At 55.9% G+C, this 16,616-nt stretch overlaps 1 protein-coding gene across 1 annotated transcript; it reads right to left on the reverse strand.

The window, feature by feature from the left end:
* Window positions 1–253: 253 nt before the first annotated feature.
* On the reverse strand, window positions 254–14,744 carry LOC122912384 (double homeobox protein 1-like). Its single transcript, XM_044258117.1, has 8 exons — window positions 14,738–14,744; window positions 13,388–13,527; window positions 12,822–12,936; window positions 3,812–3,951; window positions 3,259–3,360; window positions 2,569–2,709; window positions 1,085–1,153; window positions 254–349 (listed from the first exon to the last, which is right to left on the reverse strand). The coding sequence occupies exons 1-8, from the start codon at window positions 14,742–14,744 to the stop codon at window positions 254–256; spliced, it is 810 nt and encodes a 269-aa protein (XP_044114052.1).
* Between the last annotated feature and the right edge of the window lie 1,872 nt (window positions 14,745–16,616).

Here is a 16,616-nt window from a genome sequence, read left to right on the forward strand (position 1 = left end):
CAGTGTCCTTAATGCCTTCAGGTGCCTTGTGGAGATTGATGACCATCGGGAATGCCATGGAGCCCCGTCCACGCGGCAGGGAGGAGCACCCTTCTGTCTTTCCAAGACGCAGATGCTCCTTTGGGGCCTCAGGCTTTCACTGGAGCTTGAGCCTTGTTTCCTGTTCCTCGTCCTTGCTGTCCTGTAAAGGACTGCCTCTCAGAAAAGGACGTCTGAATGAATGGAGAGTGGGGAAGCCGAGGCCTCCCTGGTCCTAGGCGTGAGGCCATGTGGAATCGTGCAGCATGGCCAGCAGGGCCTGAAAGTCTTCCTCACTGAGGGGCGCTTCCAAGGGTCCCGGAGGCTCCTCCTGCCACAGATGCACACTCGGATAAGGCTGTGTGTCTTCCTCCCTCTCTGTGGCTGATAGAAGCTCCTCTAAGAAACTTGAATCTTCTGCAGAAGATGGGTGCTGTGGAACCAGTGCACTAGGGAGCCCAGCAGCAGGGGGTGCCTGCCACCGCCAGCCAGGGTTCCCAGCGTGTGCAGGCTGCCCAGCTGCTGCATCCGGAGCCTGTCCTGTGCTCACGACAATTCCGGACCCCTTGCCCAACCACTGTGGGGCATAGTGGCTACCCAAGGGCCCTGCCTCCTGCACGGGTTGGCAAGGATTGTCATCTGGAGGCAGGGGATAGCCTTGGAAGGGCACGAGTACCAAGCCAGGGAGCTCCTGTTGCCGCTGGCATTCCCCTTGGGTCAGGGGACAAAGACGGGCATGAAGAGCTGAAAGGCACCCTCCCTGAGTCGGTCCCATCAGGGAATGGCTCCTCATGGCTTCAGGAGTGGGAGAGTTGCATCCTCCCTGCCAGGCTTGGGTGGGCGGGGCCGTAGTGGCCTCCACGGCCTGGCTCCCAGGGCCCCCACAGGGAACCAGAGGGGCAAAGCCCATGGAGAGGACAGGAAGGGTCGCTGCAGCAAAAGCCTGCATGCTTCCCAGAGGATTGGAAGGAGCAGGAACCAGAAGCTGAGAGCATCCAGGGACGCCGGGCTGAGAGCATCCTGGGTCCCCTGGGACAGTCAAGTGAGGAGTGGCTTCCTGGTTTGCCGCCCGGTCATTCGCGGAGCCACTTCTGCTCTGCCCTGGGTGCCGAGCTCTTCTGTTCTGGAACCAGACCTGGGACAGAGAAGAGGGGTTGCGGACATGAGAATGAGAAGAAGTGAAAGACACCACCTCGGCCTGCCCCTTCCCCTGCTCGGGATCTCTCAGGGAGAAGGCCAGGTCTGTTGCCCTGACTCTCAGGGCAACTCGGTTCACCCCTTTCACCTGGCTCTTGTGAAGTAGGGGCAAGTCCCAGGCAACTGTGGACACCTGGTCTCGATGGAATTCCCACTTGACTGGATGGAATGGCAGCCGCTCAGCTCTGCTCTGCTGTGCTCTGCTCTGCTGAGCTCCCCTCTGTAGTGCTCTGCGTGGTCCCTGCCTAGCGCTCTCTTTGTTTGCCCATTGCAGCTTCCTGACCAGCCATTCCTTGAGTCTTGGGGCCAAGACTTAGCTGACCACCTGCCCTCCTTTCCCAGCCTACTCCAAGTCCTCCGGGCGTCCCTCAGCATTTGACCCCCAGTGTCCGACTGGATGTGATCCCAATGGCAAACCACCTCCTCTGCCTTGGAGGCCTTCAGCCCAGCTGCGGAACTGGCCTCACATCGACACACTCCGTCTACAGGCACAGGTCTTGAGCCCCCAGGGGAAGTCATGGACCGCCAGGACTCCAAATCAACCACACCCGCGTTGGATTTGCCTCTCTGTATTCCTCCGCTGGCTGGATGAGAAGGGGGTTCTCAGGAACGAGCACCCTGAGCCTCCCCTCTTTCCAGGGACAAGACTTGTCAGGGGCCAGGCCCGTACATGCCTCCTTAAAGCAGGCTCACGGGCTCTGGCCCTAAAGGAGTGCCTTGCGGAGAGTCTACATCCATTGACCATAAAGCTGTTTCACAGGTACTTAACTAGAAACAAGTCTCTCTGGAGCTCGGGGAGAACAAGCCTGCTCAACTGGGCCCCCCCCCCCGGGACCTCTCCCCCACCTGGCCAAGAATCCGAGGGCCGATAATCCTAAATGATTAGGTTATCCAGAAAGGTGTGGCTTGTGAGCAGGATCCATTCTCGCCCTGGGGGTGCTGAGGCCCAGGTCACTGACAAACACTTGGCCACTCACAGGAAGGCAACCCCACTCACACTCAGGAAATCCTGGGGGCCACATGGAGAGCGACCCCAAGCCGTCGAAGCACTGACACTTTGCATGACCTCAAGAGAGGTGGCAACTTTTCCGTTTCCCCACTCCTGTCCACGCACCATTTCTACACACATGGGCACGACCACCTCACCTTCACAGCCTCCCCTAGCATCCCCATTTCGGCTGACACATTCTGCTTTTGTGCAGTCCATCCTTTGCAAGCTCCATGCTCTCCCCCTACTGCCCAGGCACTGGACCCCGTGGATAACCCCGACGAGCCCACGTTTCTCCAGGAATGTCTCAGGGGCCACTCTCCACTGCACATTCAACAGTTCACAGGCACCCTCCGCACATGTACCTGAATGCGGCATTCCGGGAGGCCTGTGAGTCTGGCCAGCTGTTCTCTGGTAGAAATGCTAGGAAATGGGTTCTTCTCAAAGGCTTGAAGGAGGAGACTGGTTTGGGATGGAGAAATGGCTGTCCGTTTTCTCCTGTCCTCCTTTGGGAAACGTTCTGAAAGGAGAACAGAGTTAGAAAGAAGGGTTGGGAGCCAAGGCCCATCCAGCGTGGAAAGAGAAGTTGGTGTCCGTGTGTGCCTGTGTGTGTGTGTGTGAGTGTGTTTGTGTGTGTGTGGGTGTGTGTGTGTGAGTGAGTGTGTGTGTGTGTGTGTGTTTGTGATTTTACATTTTCCTAATAGCTTCTCTTTCCCTGAGTCCATGAGGTCAGCATGGACCCACCCACACAAGCCAGCACTTGCCTCTAGAGCCTGAGGGGACCCAAGAAAAGGACTCTGTCCTTCCTGGCACTTTCAGGACAAGAAGATTCACAGCCTTTCTGTCCCAGAAACAATGCACCTGCCACCGGGGCGGTGTAAACAGAGTGTCCATCGCTGGGAACACGAAAGGCAGCTGCGACAAGGTAACGTGGGTTCCTTTCCTGAGCCCTCTTGCCCAACCCTTGACAAGCCCATGCAGACCCGTTCCTGCGTGAAGGAGAAGCTCCAGAAGAGACTCGTTTGGTAGACTGGGGACTCACCTGGAGTCCAAGCTGGAGGCTGTTCCTGTCCACACGATGGCCCTTCCCCTTGGGAGTTTGCAGACGCCAATCGGCTCTGCCTGAGCTGTCTGGTGCGCTCGTTCTGGAACCACACCTAAGTGGCAAAAGAAGAACCGACGGTCAGGCAGCACTGGTGAACTGGTTCTATCTGTATCTGTATCTGAATGTACATCATCGACCTCTATCTCTATGTCTCTCATCTGGCTACCTCCGTATCTTCCATTCCTTTGTGTCCCTCATACCTAAAGTCTCAGAGAGTTTTGTGTGGGCCACGCGATAAGCCCGGGCAAATGATTTCTAGGGGAAGTCGGCCTGGATATGTTGACCCGTTGGAGTGCCCGGGCCATGCCAAGCAGTGGTCCCCGTGTTCTCAGACAGAATGACTTGGAAAGACTTCAAAGGGCATGGGGTCCCCGGGAATGCCCATACAGGAGCCAAAGCATCTGAGCTCCCAGCTGGGCATGGAGATTGACATGCACTGGCTTCAGCCAGATTGTGTCCACAACTTGTGCCCCAGGGAGAATGAAAGAGAAGCTTAAGCCTACCTGGATCCTGGACTCTGGAATGTCTAGCTCTCGGGCCAGTCGTTCTCTGGTGGTGATGCCAGGGTACCGGTTCTGCTGGAACAACGCTTGCAGAGCCTCTTTCTGCCACGGCCTCAAAAGAAGCCGCCTCCATCGGGATCCTGTTGCAGGGTAAATGGCCACTGGATTAGGAAGACTTGCCTAGCAATGGGAACCGGCTCTGCTGCCTCAGCTCTTCACATTCTGCCCTGTCCACCCATTGCCAGGCCAGAGATTATTGTCCCTTGGCCCCCCACGGATTCACTGGAGAGCCTGCTCGATAGGACCCTGGCAGCCTGCCCTCTGCCCGTGGGAATGGGTGATAGTCCAGGATCTAGGGAGATACCAACCTGTCCCGAGCCATGTGATGGCATGCCAACGAATGAGGAGACCCGCGGGGCGAGTGAGGGAGGAAAGCACCTTAGGAGGAACAAAGAGGACCCAACTGCTCCTAAGAAACATCCAGGAAAAATCCGACAGTACATCCTGCCGAGTGCTGCCGCGTTGGAGGTGAAAGTTCCATTTTTGTCAGTGACACCTGAAAGAGGTGCCGAACCTCGACCCATACTCTGCCCCCAGAGATCTAGCTTGCCTATTTTCCAAAGCGGGACTCTTGTTGGGACTCCTGCCCACCGACTTCAGTTTTGCTTCCGACGGCGGCCACGCGCAAGCCTCTCTCGATCCCCTTCCCCCAATCCTCTGTGGATCAGAACCTTCCAGCCTGTGTCCCGGCTGGCAGGGTGGACCCTCTTAGTGCCCTGAAGCCCGGAAAGTAACCGGGGCCTTTGTGGAAAACAAGCGGGGAGCAGGGCCTCTGAGGGGAACTTACTCCTTGATGTGCTGGTGGGAGCCATGCCGCTGCAGTACCTCGGGTCCCAGAGCACTGGCCGGTCGACTGGGCAGGATCTGGGAGCTTGCGTCTGATCAAAGCCTAGGATGGCCCACCCCCAATCACTTCGACAGCTCCTGTCGAAGTGAAGCCCTGCCTTCAGTGGTTCCGACCTTTGGGAGAAGAGGTGTTCAGCAGGATTTCGGGACCACCTGAGCCGAGAGCTGGACCTGGACAGGTGGATGTGCCCGACCCACCCTCCTCTGCATGGAATGTGCCTCTCCCACTCCTGCAAACTTGTCTCCAGGATGACAGCCCTGACATCGAACGGTGCTGTTGAGACTCTGGGGACTGTTAGGGCCGATTTAATGTTCACACCTGTTTAACTATTAGGGCCTGCTTAGCCCAGAGCCACTCCATATTGCCTAGGTAGCCATACTGTTGTTTACATCCACGGACTGCATTCCGGGAATCAATGCCCCAGTGGTTCCTGGGATCGGTACCGGGCATCGATTCCGGAAGTAAACGCCCTAACCACAGAAGCCACATGCCTTGAGGCCTGCGGTTATGCTCTATACAACCAGCCCGTGAGATCGGGGCCGGGTCGCTCTCTACGGAGGCGGCCCTGGCCTGTCCGTCTGACTTCCAATGCTGGGCATTGAAGAAAGCTTTGCATAACGTTCACTTCGTGTCGGTCTCGTTCCCCTGGCTGGTCAGTCTGACTTCTAATACTCGGCATAGTATAAAGCTTGGCATAGCATTCTCTTTGCCTCATTCTCGTTCCTTTGATAACGCACCCCATCTGGGACTGTCTAGGACTGGACCCGGTGAAGGCTGTTCTACCCTTGTTTCAGATTCTGGCATGTGGGTGTGGAACGCGAGTCCCCTTTGGCTTCCCAAGACGAGCCTCCTAATTAAGTTCCCTTCTATTGCATCGCATGGCTTTCGATCTTTCTTTCCACTGTTTATGTGTACTGTGTCTTTATCGGAACGCCGGTCTTGTTTCATTGGGCAGCTTTCCTTTTCTCCCCTTTTTTTCCATGTTTGCTGATTTTTGTATTACTTGAATAAACAGATTATATGGTAAATGCCCTGGTATCTTCACCTTCCCCCTCCAATTGGGACTGGTCACCCACTTGGCTTGCTGTCTCGGTGCCTTCCACGATTGGGGATTCCGTTTCCAAAGACACCCAGGCAGGTCCCAGGCAGCTCGTGAAGCAACACTTCCCTGTGGATCCAGGCAGGACACTGAGATCAGTCAGCTGAGATCGGAGGCACGGAAGAGAGAGATTTCGAGCCAGCCATCGCCATGTATGTGGAATGGATTGCTCCACAGCCTTAGCTGCTTGTGGGGACAAGGGAACCACAAGTTCGGAGGAAAGGCTTGGGACATGTGAACGTGCAGTGTTTGAGACAAGTGGAGATGCTACCATGTCCTGGTCTAAGGGAATCAACGCTCTCCGCCGTCTGAGAGGGATTCAGGCCTCCCTAGGTTTGCCAGAGAGAAACAGTCTGTGCTATGACGACTCCATGACTTTGGGTTTCCACTGGCTCCACCTGGTGTTCCTATTCTTCACTGCTCTTGGCAGGGCGTAGCCAGAGAGACTTGAGCTCTCAATGGAGCGCCCTACGTAATAATGACCTAGGAGGAGAAGCCAGCTGCAGGAACCTGGGAAGCAGATGGAGAAGTTCAGATCAATTCAAAGCAGAATGGAATCCGGAAGGGCCAAGTTGCCTCTCCTGTGAAGCTGGTCTGTGTTTGTGTGTGTGCGTGTGCGTGTGTGTGGGTGTGTGTGTGTGTGTGTGTATACAAAATACCTAACTCCGCTTACATTGTGGTGATCCCATCTGTGGTCAAAAGGAAGATGAGATGGAATGTGCCATCAGTCGACCGCTTCAGTGGATTCCCAGAGCCGGCCAGTTATTGAATCGGCCAGGCAACTACCAAGCAACCCGACAGCCAACCAGCGGCCCAAAAGGAAATGGTACACAGAGAACCAAATGACGCACCCATTGCCTTTTGGCTCACTCGGCTCTGCAGTTCCATGAGGTGAACCACAGGGAGACAAGTAGAACCCAGTAGAAAGAGGCGGAAAAGGGAGTCATTTTCGCAGGACGTGACGGCAGTCCCAGAGCATTTCCTAATGGTAGGGGTGAGTGTGTGTGCGGGTCAGAGGGTGTGCTCGTGCTTCCGTCCCAGAGGAACCAGTGGCTTTCGGTCAAGAAACGGCATCTGCAGAAACAGAGTAATCGCATCTCCTGGAAGCTCGAGGGGATCTCCCCGGCCAGGTAGTTGGTGGCTCTCCTGGCTGGGCTTTTCCCCATGGTGGCTTGCAGCACGAGGAGACAGGTGGGCAGGGGGCCTCCCCAGAGGGTGCCCTCGAACTTTCTGGGCGCCGTTGTCTGAGCACAGAGGTTTGAGGAATGCGCAAAACCCCCACAATGGTCAAGTGCCGAGTCCTGACTGGAGCCTATCGAGGGCAGCTGACCATCAGCGCAGCTCTCTGTGGCTTTTCCAGACATTGCTGTCCTGACGTTGCAGGTGGCCTCCAGGCACTGCCTGAGGCTGACCCTCAACAAGACGAGGAGCCGTGCTGAAGCCCCGAGACCATGTCCCGCAGACACGTGGATCCTGTTTTTGGCGCCTCATTCTACCGCTTGGGTGATCTCTATCAGAGGGCGAGACGATCCCTTTGAGGGATCCCAGGGGTGGCACAGCTGGGGGAAGAGGCCCTGACAGATCCGAGGCCCTGGGGCCTTGGCCTCCAAGCCCACGAGTAAGAACCCGCTAACGGGCAGACTTCCTGCAGCTTCCACATGGACACCTCCTCTGCCAAGCTATTTTCCAGAGTGGTGCTGCGTGTTGCACACATGCCAGGGGCTTGAGACCTCGCTGATGTGCATGGCACTGGCCATGCATGGAGAGGACAGGCTCCAGGGCTCATGTCCGTCCTTGAGAATCTGGTGTGGCTGGCCTTGGACCCCAGTGTGGCTGCAGCCCTGTTCTTCCCTCCACATCATGTGTGCAGAAAGGCCAGCCCCAAGAATCCACAGACCTTGGAAACACGGCCAGAGGAGACTGAGGTCCTCCCAACCCCACAAGAGAGCCATTCCACCATGTAGCTTCTCTAGACACAACCCAAACCCCGTCTGTCCCGAGGACACTTTGGCTAGGCACATTCCAGATATCCTAACCCACTCTGTTCGGGGAGGGAGAGACACTAGCTTCCACCCAGCCTACAAAAGCTACAGGTTGATGTATCCCTAGAGCCAACTGAAGAACAAAACACTAGGGCTGGTGAGATGTGGAGGGTTTCCAGCACAAGCTCCATCCACAGAGATATACCCGCGATCCACCTGTGGAACTAGGCACGTAGCCACATGGGGCTACAGATACATTTGTGCAAAAGAGCATGTGGATAGTGAGAGAGATCGAGTTGGCCGGAAGTGACCAAGGTCAGACTTCTTTGGTTCCTTGCAACATGGATCCCATACGTGTTGGCCATGGGTTTAGGGTTGGACTCAAGAAACCAAATACACAGCCTCTCATCTCCCAGGGCACATGGGAAAGAGGTAGGGACAGAAGAAAAAACCGAGGAAATAACCCAGTGAAGCCCACCTGAATCTACAAAAGGTTTTGACCACATCCCTTTTCCCGGTGGTTCTGTACCCATACTCTAAGAAGCATAAGCATGATCGTGAGACTGTGTGGACATCTGCAGGTATCCACGTGTGAAAGAAAATGAGATAGAGGAAGAAGGAAAGGTCGACTGAGATCTGAAGAAAGGGAAAGAGAGAAAAGGAGGAAGGGCAGGGGCTTAAAGCAAGGTTGGGGGGGGGGCTGTGACTCAATGCCTGCCTTCCATGATGATCCTTACGTGGGAATTTGGCCTCCGCTGAGAAGAGTGGATCAGGTACAGTATGCGTGGAAAGACTTCCACTTGTGCTCCACCTTCATCCCTTGGAGGAATGCTTGCACAGAAGGCACCCTCCGGGCAGGCGGAGGGGGATGAATGCTAGGAAGTGTTGGTGCAGCCTCTCGGGCTTGTCTGTGCCAGAAGCTCTGAACTACACGTGGACATGCCGATGGCTTCCACAGTCCATTCCCGGGCCAGAAAGCATCACCAGTCTCTGAGGATGGGCAAGCATGACCGGACGGTTGGGGATCGGAATGAATCATGACCAGACACCATACTGGGGAGCCAAAGATAGGTTTATTAGGTCAATGGAGTGTCCCATGGACCTTGAAAATCCAGGATGGATTTCCTCAAAGTTCCCTTTCGCAAGGGAGAGGAGTGGCCCCGCCAAAGGAAGATCACAAAGATGCTGACAGGGAGTATCTGTCTTCTTCCTGAGAAGCGAGAGAACATTGTATGTAGTGAGCATGCTGATAGACACCAACCAGAGACAGGGAAAAAAAGAAGTGCAAAGGTTCTGGAAAGAGCCACATTGGTCCCCTCATTGCTGGAATGCCTTCTGAGACTGACTGTCATCCCCGGAACTGTCATGCTGTGTCCACTGGAATGGCTCCAGGGCAATAAGCCAGGCAGGCAAAGTCCACAGGGCATTCTGGACTTTGGCTGGGACAGGATCTCTGGGCAATGGGGGCCTGCGGTCGTTTCCCGTTTGGCTGGTTCCGAGCCCTCCCAGCCCGGATGGCTTGGCCTCCCTGGGCCCCCTCAGGGGAGACTTGTAGCGTGCTGTCTTGGTCTACACGCTCAGCTTCTGCAGATTGGAAGTTCTGCTTCATCAGGAGGCAACGGCATGGGGGAGGTGTCCTCTGACTTCTCTTCCTTGCTTAGGTTTGCTGCCAGGGCCAGAGTTTCCCTGGCCCCAGAGTCTAGGGCGATGGCAGGGAGGAGGGCCGGTGTGTGTCCTGCCCGTGGTCACTCAGGTGTCAGGGAGGGTATAAAGTGCCCAGTGTCCTTAATGCCTTCAGGTGCCTTGTGGAGATTGATGACCATCGGGAATGCCATGGAGCCCCGTCCACGCGGCAGGGAGGAGCACCCTTCTGTCTTTCCAAGACGCAGATGCTCCTTTGGGGCCTCAGGCTTTCACTGGAGCTTGAGCCTTGTTTCCTGTTCCTCGTCCTTGCTGTCCTGTAAAGGACTGCCTCTCAGAAAAGGACGTCTGAATGAATGGAGAGTGGGGAAGCCGAGGCCTCCCTGGTCCTAGGCGTGAGGCCATGTGGAATCGTGCAGCATGGCCAGCAGGGCCTGAAAGTCTTCCTCACTGAGGGGCGCTTCCAAGGGTCCCGGAGGCTCCTCCTGCCACAGATGCACACTCGGATAAGGCTGTGTGTCTTCCTCCCTCTCTGTGGCTGATAGAAGCTCCTCTAAGAAACTTGAATCTTCTGCAGAAGATGGGTGCTGTGGAACCAGTGCACTAGGGAGCCCAGCAGCAGGGGGTGCCTGCCACCGCCAGCCAGGGTTCCCAGCGTGTGCAGGCTGCCCAGCTGCTGCATCCGGAGCCTGTCCTGTGCTCACGACAATTCCGGACCCCTTGCCCAACCACTGTGGGGCATAGTGGCTACCCAAGGGCCCTGCCTCCTGCACGGGTTGGCAAGGATTGTCATCTGGAGGCAGGGGATAGCCTTGGAAGGGCACGAGTACCAAGCCAGGGAGCTCCTGTTGCCGCTGGCATTCCCCTTGGGTCAGGGGACAAAGACGGGCATGAAGAGCTGAAAGGCACCCTCCCTGAGTCGGTCCCATCAGGGAATGGCTCCTCATGGCTTCAGGAGTGGGAGAGTTGCATCCTCCCTGCCAGGCTTGGGTGGGCGGGGCCGTAGTGGCCTCCACGGCCTGGCTCCCAGGGCCCCCACAGGGAACCAGAGGGGCAAAGCCCATGGAGAGGACAGGAAGGGTCGCTGCAGCAAAAGCCTGCATGCTTCCCAGAGGATTGGAAGGAGCAGGAACCAGAAGCTGAGAGCATCCAGGGACGCCGGGCTGAGAGCATCCTGGGTCCCCTGGGACAGTCAAGTGAGGAGTGGCTTCCTGGTTTGCCGCCCGGTCATTCGCGGAGCCACTTCTGCTCTGCCCTGGGTGCCGAGCTCTTCTGTTCTGGAACCAGACCTGGGACAGAGAAGAGGGGTTGCGGACATGAGAATGAGAAGAAGTGAAAGACACCACCTCGGCCTGCCCCTTCCCCTGCTCGGGATCTCTCAGGGAGAAGGCCAGGTCTGTTGCCCTGACTCTCAGGGCAACTCGGTTCACCCCTTTCACCTGGCTCTTGTGAAGTAGGGGCAAGTCCCAGGCAACTGTGGACACCTGGTCTCGATGGAATTCCCACTTGACTGGATGGAATGGCAGCCGCTCAGCTCTGCTCTGCTGTGCTCTGCTCTGCTGAGCTCCCCTCTGTAGTGCTCTGCGTGGTCCCTGCCTAGCGCTCTCTTTGTTTGCCCATTGCAGCTTCCTGACCAGCCATTCCTTGAGTCTTGGGGCCAAGACTTAGCTGACCACCTGCCCTCCTTTCCCAGCCTACTCCAAGTCCTCCGGGCGTCCCTCAGCATTTGACCCCCAGTGTCCGACTGGATGTGATCCCAATGGCAAACCACCTCCTCTGCCTTGGAGGCCTTCAGCCCAGCTGCGGAACTGGCCTCACATCGACACACTCCGTCTACAGGCACAGGTCTTGAGCCCCCAGGGGAAGTCATGGACCGCCAGGACTCCAAATCAACCACACCCGCGTTGGATTTGCCTCTCTGTATTCCTCCGCTGGCTGGATGAGAAGGGGGTTCTCAGGAACGAGCACCCTGAGCCTCCCCTCTTTCCAGGGACAAGACTTGTCAGGGGCCAGGCCCGTACATGCCTCCTTAAAGCAGGCTCACGGGCTCTGGCCCTAAAGGAGTGCCTTGCGGAGAGTCTACATCCATTGACCATAAAGCTGTTTCACAGGTACTTAACTAGAAACAAGTCTCTCTGGAGCTCGGGGAGAACAAGCCTGCTCAACTGGGCCCCCCCCCCCGGGACCTCTCCCCCACCTGGCCAAGAATCCGAGGGCCGATAATCCTAAATGATTAGGTTATCCAGAAAGGTGTGGCTTGTGAGCAGGATCCATTCTCGCCCTGGGGGTGCTGAGGCCCAGGTCACTGACAAACACTTGGCCACTCACAGGAAGGCAACCCCACTCACACTCAGGAAATCCTGGGGGCCACATGGAGAGCGACCCCAAGCCGTCGAAGCACTGACACTTTGCATGACCTCAAGAGAGGTGGCAACTTTTCCGTTTCCCCACTCCTGTCCACGCACCATTTCTACACACATGGGCACGACCACCTCACCTTCACAGCCTCCCCTAGCATCCCCATTTCGGCTGACACATTCTGCTTTTGTGCAGTCCATCCTTTGCAAGCTCCATGCTCTCCCCCTACTGCCCAGGCACTGGACCCCGTGGATAACCCCGACGAGCCCACGTTTCTCCAGGAATGTCTCAGGGGCCACTCTCCACTGCACATTCAACAGTTCACAGGCACCCTCCGCACATGTACCTGAATGCGGCATTCCGGGAGGCCTGTGAGTCTGGCCAGCTGTTCTCTGGTAGAAATGCTAGGAAATGGGTTCTTCTCAAAGGCTTGAAGGAGGAGACTGGTTTGGGATGGAGAAATGGCTGTCCGTTTTCTCCTGTCCTCCTTTGGGAAACGTTCTGAAAGGAGAACAGAGTTAGAAAGAAGGGTTGGGAGCCAAGGCCCATCCAGCGTGGAAAGAGAAGTTGGTGTCCGTGTGTGCCTGTGTGTGTGTGTGTGAGTGTGTTTGTGTGTGTGTGGGTGTGTGTGTGTGAGTGAGTGTGTGTGTGTGTGTGTGTTTGTGATTTTACATTTTCCTAATAGCTTCTCTTTCCCTGAGTCCATGAGGTCAGCATGGACCCACCCACACAAGCCAGCACTTGCCTCTAGAGCCTGAGGGGACCCAAGAAAAGGACTCTGTCCTTCCTGGCACTTTCAGGACAAGAAGATTCACAGCCTTTCTGTCCCAGAAACAATGCACCTGCCACCGGGGCGGTGTAAACAGAGTGTCCATCGCTGGGAACACGAAAGGCAGCTGCGACAAGGTAACGTGGGTTCCTTTCCTGAGCCCTCTTGCCCAACCCTTGACAAGCCCATGCAGACCCGTTCCTGCGTGAAGGAGAAGCTCCAGAAGAGACTCGTTTGGTAGACTGGGGACTCACCTGGAGTCCAAGCTGGAGGCTGTTCCTGTCCACACGATGGCCCTTCCCCTTGGGAGTTTGCAGACGCCAATCGGCTCTGCCTGAGCTGTCTGGTGCGCTCGTTCTGGAACCACACCTAAGTGGCAAAAGAAGAACCGACGGTCAGGCAGCACTGGTGAACTGGTTCTATCTGTATCTGTATCTGAATGTACATCATCGACCTCTATCTCTATGTCTCTCATCTGGCTACCTCCGTATCTTCCATTCCTTTGTGTCCCTCATACCTAAAGTCTCAGAGAGTTTTGTGTGGGCCACGCGATAAGCCCGGGCAAATGATTTCTAGGGGAAGTCGGCCTGGATATGTTGACCCGTTGGAGTGCCCGGGCCATGCCAAGCAGTGGTCCCCGTGTTCTCAGACAGAATGACTTGGAAAGACTTCAAAGGGCATGGGGTCCCCGGGAATGCCCATACAGGAGCCAAAGCATCTGAGCTCCCAGCTGGGCATGGAGATTGACATGCACTGGCTTCAGCCAGATTGTGTCCACAACTTGTGCCCCAGGGAGAATGAAAGAGAAGCTTAAGCCTACCTGGATCCTGGACTCTGGAATGTCTAGCTCTCGGGCCAGTCGTTCTCTGGTGGTGATGCCAGGGTACCGGTTCTGCTGGAACAACGCTTGCAGAGCCTCTTTCTGCCACGGCCTCAAAAGAAGCCGCCTCCATCGGGATCCTGTTGCAGGGTAAATGGCCACTGGATTAGGAAGACTTGCCTAGCAATGGGAACCGGCTCTGCTGCCTCAGCTCTTCACATTCTGCCCTGTCCACCCATTGCCAGGCCAGAGATTATTGTCCCTTGGCCCCCCACGGATTCACTGGAGAGCCTGCTCGATAGGACCCTGGCAGCCTGCCCTCTGCCCGTGGGAATGGGTGATAGTCCAGGATCTAGGGAGATACCAACCTGTCCCGAGCCATGTGATGGCATGCCAACGAATGAGGAGACCCGCGGGGCGAGTGAGGGAGGAAAGCACCTTAGGAGGAACAAAGAGGACCCAACTGCTCCTAAGAAACATCCAGGAAAAATCCGACAGTACATCCTGCCGAGTGCTGCCGCGTTGGAGGTGAAAGTTCCATTTTTGTCAGTGACACCTGAAAGAGGTGCCGAACCTCGACCCATACTCTGCCCCCAGAGATCTAGCTTGCCTATTTTCCAAAGCGGGACTCTTGTTGGGACTCCTGCCCACCGACTTCAGTTTTGCTTCCGACGGCGGCCACGCGCAAGCCTCTCTCGATCCCCTTCCCCCAATCCTCTGTGGATCAGAACCTTCCAGCCTGTGTCCCGGCTGGCAGGGTGGACCCTCTTAGTGCCCTGAAGCCCGGAAAGTAACCGGGGCCTTTGTGGAAAACAAGCGGGGAGCAGGGCCTCTGAGGGGAACTTACTCCTTGATGTGCTGGTGGGAGCCATGCCGCTGCAGTACCTCGGGTCCCAGAGCACTGGCCGGTCGACTGGGCAGGATCTGGGAGCTTGCGTCTGATCAAAGCCTAGGATGGCCCACCCCCAATCACTTCGACAGCTCCTGTCGAAGTGAAGCCCTGCCTTCAGTGGTTCCGACCTTTGGGAGAAGAGGTGTTCAGCAGGATTTCGGGACCACCTGAGCCGAGAGCTGGACCTGGACAGGTGGATGTGCCCGACCCACCCTCCTCTGCATGGAATGTGCCTCTCCCACTCCTGCAAACTTGTCTCCAGGATGACAGCCCTGACATCGAACGGTGCTGTTGAGACTCTGGGGACTGTTAGGGCCGATTTAATGTTCACACCTGTTTAACTATTAGGGCCTGCTTAGCCCAGAGCCACTCCATATTGCCTAGGTAGCCATACTGTTGTTTACATCCACGGACTGCATTCCGGGAATCAATGCCCCAGTGGTTCCTGGGATCGGTACCGGGCATCGATTCCGGAAGTAAACGCCCTAACCACAGAAGCCACATGCCTTGAGGCCTGCGGTTATGCTCTATACAACCAGCCCGTGAGATCGGGGCCGGGTCGCTCTCTACGGAGGCGGCCCTGGCCTGTCCGTCTGACTTCCAATGCTGGGCATTGAAGAAAGCTTTGCATAACGTTCACTTCGTGTCGGTCTCGTTCCCCTGGCTGGTCAGTCTGACTTCTAATACTCGGCATAGTATAAAGCTTGGCATAGCATTCTCTTTGCCTCATTCTCGTTCCTTTGATAACGCACCCCATCTGGGACTGTCTAGGACTGGACCCGGTGAAGGCTGTTCTACCCTTGTTTCAGATTCTGGCATGTGGGTGTGGAACGCGAGTCCCCTTTGGCTTCCCAAGACGAGCCTCCTAATTAAGTTCCCTTCTATTGCATCGCATGGCTTTCGATCTTTCTTTCCACTGTTTATGTGTACTGTGTCTTTATCGGAACGCCGGTCTTGTTTCATTGGGCAGCTTTCCTTTTCTCCCCTTTTTTTCCATGTTTGCTGATTTTTGTATTACTTGAATAAACAGATTATATGGTAAATGCGATGGTATCTTCACCTTCCCCCTCCAATTGGGACTGGTCACCCACTTGGCTTGCTGTCTCGGTGCCTTCCACGATTGGGGATTCCGTTTCCAAAGACACCCAGGCAGGTCCCAGGCAGCTCGTGAAGCAACACTTCCCTGTGGATCCAGGCAGGACACTGAGATCAGTCAGCTGAGATCGGAGGCACGGAAGAGAGAGATTTCGAGCCAGCCATCGCCATGTATGTGGAATGGATTGCTCCACAGCCTTAGCTGCTTGTGGGGACAAGGGAACCACAAGTTCGGAGGAAAGGCTTGGGACATGTGAACGTGCAGTGTTTGAGACAAGTGGAGATGCTACCATGTCCTGGTCTAAGGGAATCAACGCTCTCCGCCGTCTGAGAGGGATTCAGGCCTCCCTAGGTTTGCCAGAGAGAAACAGTCTGTGCTATGACGACTCCATGACTTTGGGTTTCCACTGGCTCCACCTGGTGTTCCTATTCTTCACTGCTCTTGGCAGGGCGTAGCCAGAGAGACTTGAGCTCTCAATGGAGCGCCCTACGTAATAATGACCTAGGAGGAGAAGCCAGCTGCAGGAACCTGGGAAGCAGATGGAGAAGTTCAGATCAATTCAAAGCAGAATGGAATCCGGAAGGGCCAAGTTGCCTCTCCTGTGAAGCTGGTCTGTGTTTGTGTGTGTGCGTGTGCGTGTGTGTGGGTGTGTGTGTGTGTGTGTGTATACAAAATACCTAACTCCGCTTACATTGTGGTGATCCCATCTGTGGTCAAAAGGAAGATGAGATGGAATGTGCCATCAGTCGACCGCTTCAGTGGATTCCCAGAGCCGGCCAGTTATTGAATCGGCCAGGCAACTACCAAGCAACCCGACAGCCAACCAGCGGCCCAAAAGGAAATGGTACACAGAGAACCAAATGACGCACCCATTGCCTTTTGGCTCACTCGGCTCTGCAGTTCCATGAGGTGAACCACAGGGAGACAAGTAGAACCCAGTAGAAAGAGGCGGAAAAGGGAGTCATTTTCGCAGGACGTGACGGCAGTCCCAGAGCATTTCCTAATGGTAGGGGTGAGTGTGTGTGCGGGTCAGAGGGTGTGCTCGTGCTTCCGTCCCAGAGGAACCAGTGGCTTTCGGTCAAGAAACGGCATCTGCAGAAACAGAGTAATCGCATCTCCTGGAAGCTCGAGGGGATCTCCCCGGCCAGGTAGTTGGTGGCTCTCCTGGCTGGGCTTTTCCCCATGGTGGCTTGCAGCACGAGGAGACAGGTGGGCAGGGGGCCTCCCCAGAGGGTGCCCTC

This window comes from Neovison vison, chromosome 1, assembly GCF_020171115.1.
Source record: "Neovison vison isolate M4711 chromosome 1, ASM_NN_V1, whole genome shotgun sequence".
In the NCBI taxonomy this organism is placed as follows: Eukaryota; Metazoa; Chordata; class Mammalia; order Carnivora; family Mustelidae; genus Neogale; species Neogale vison.

Bases quoted from the DNA above. Each gene is read 5' to 3' on its own strand.
- LOC122912384 (XM_044258117.1), bottom strand. The intron at 3,361-3,811 runs GTAGGCTTAAGC...TTTGCCACTTAG, and splicing joins TTCCAGAGTCCAGGATCCAG to GTGTGGTTCCAGAACGAGCG. The intron at 1,154-2,568 runs GTACATGTGCGG...TCTCTGTCCCAG, and splicing joins TCCCGGAATGCCGCATTCAG to GTCTGGTTCCAGAACAGAAG.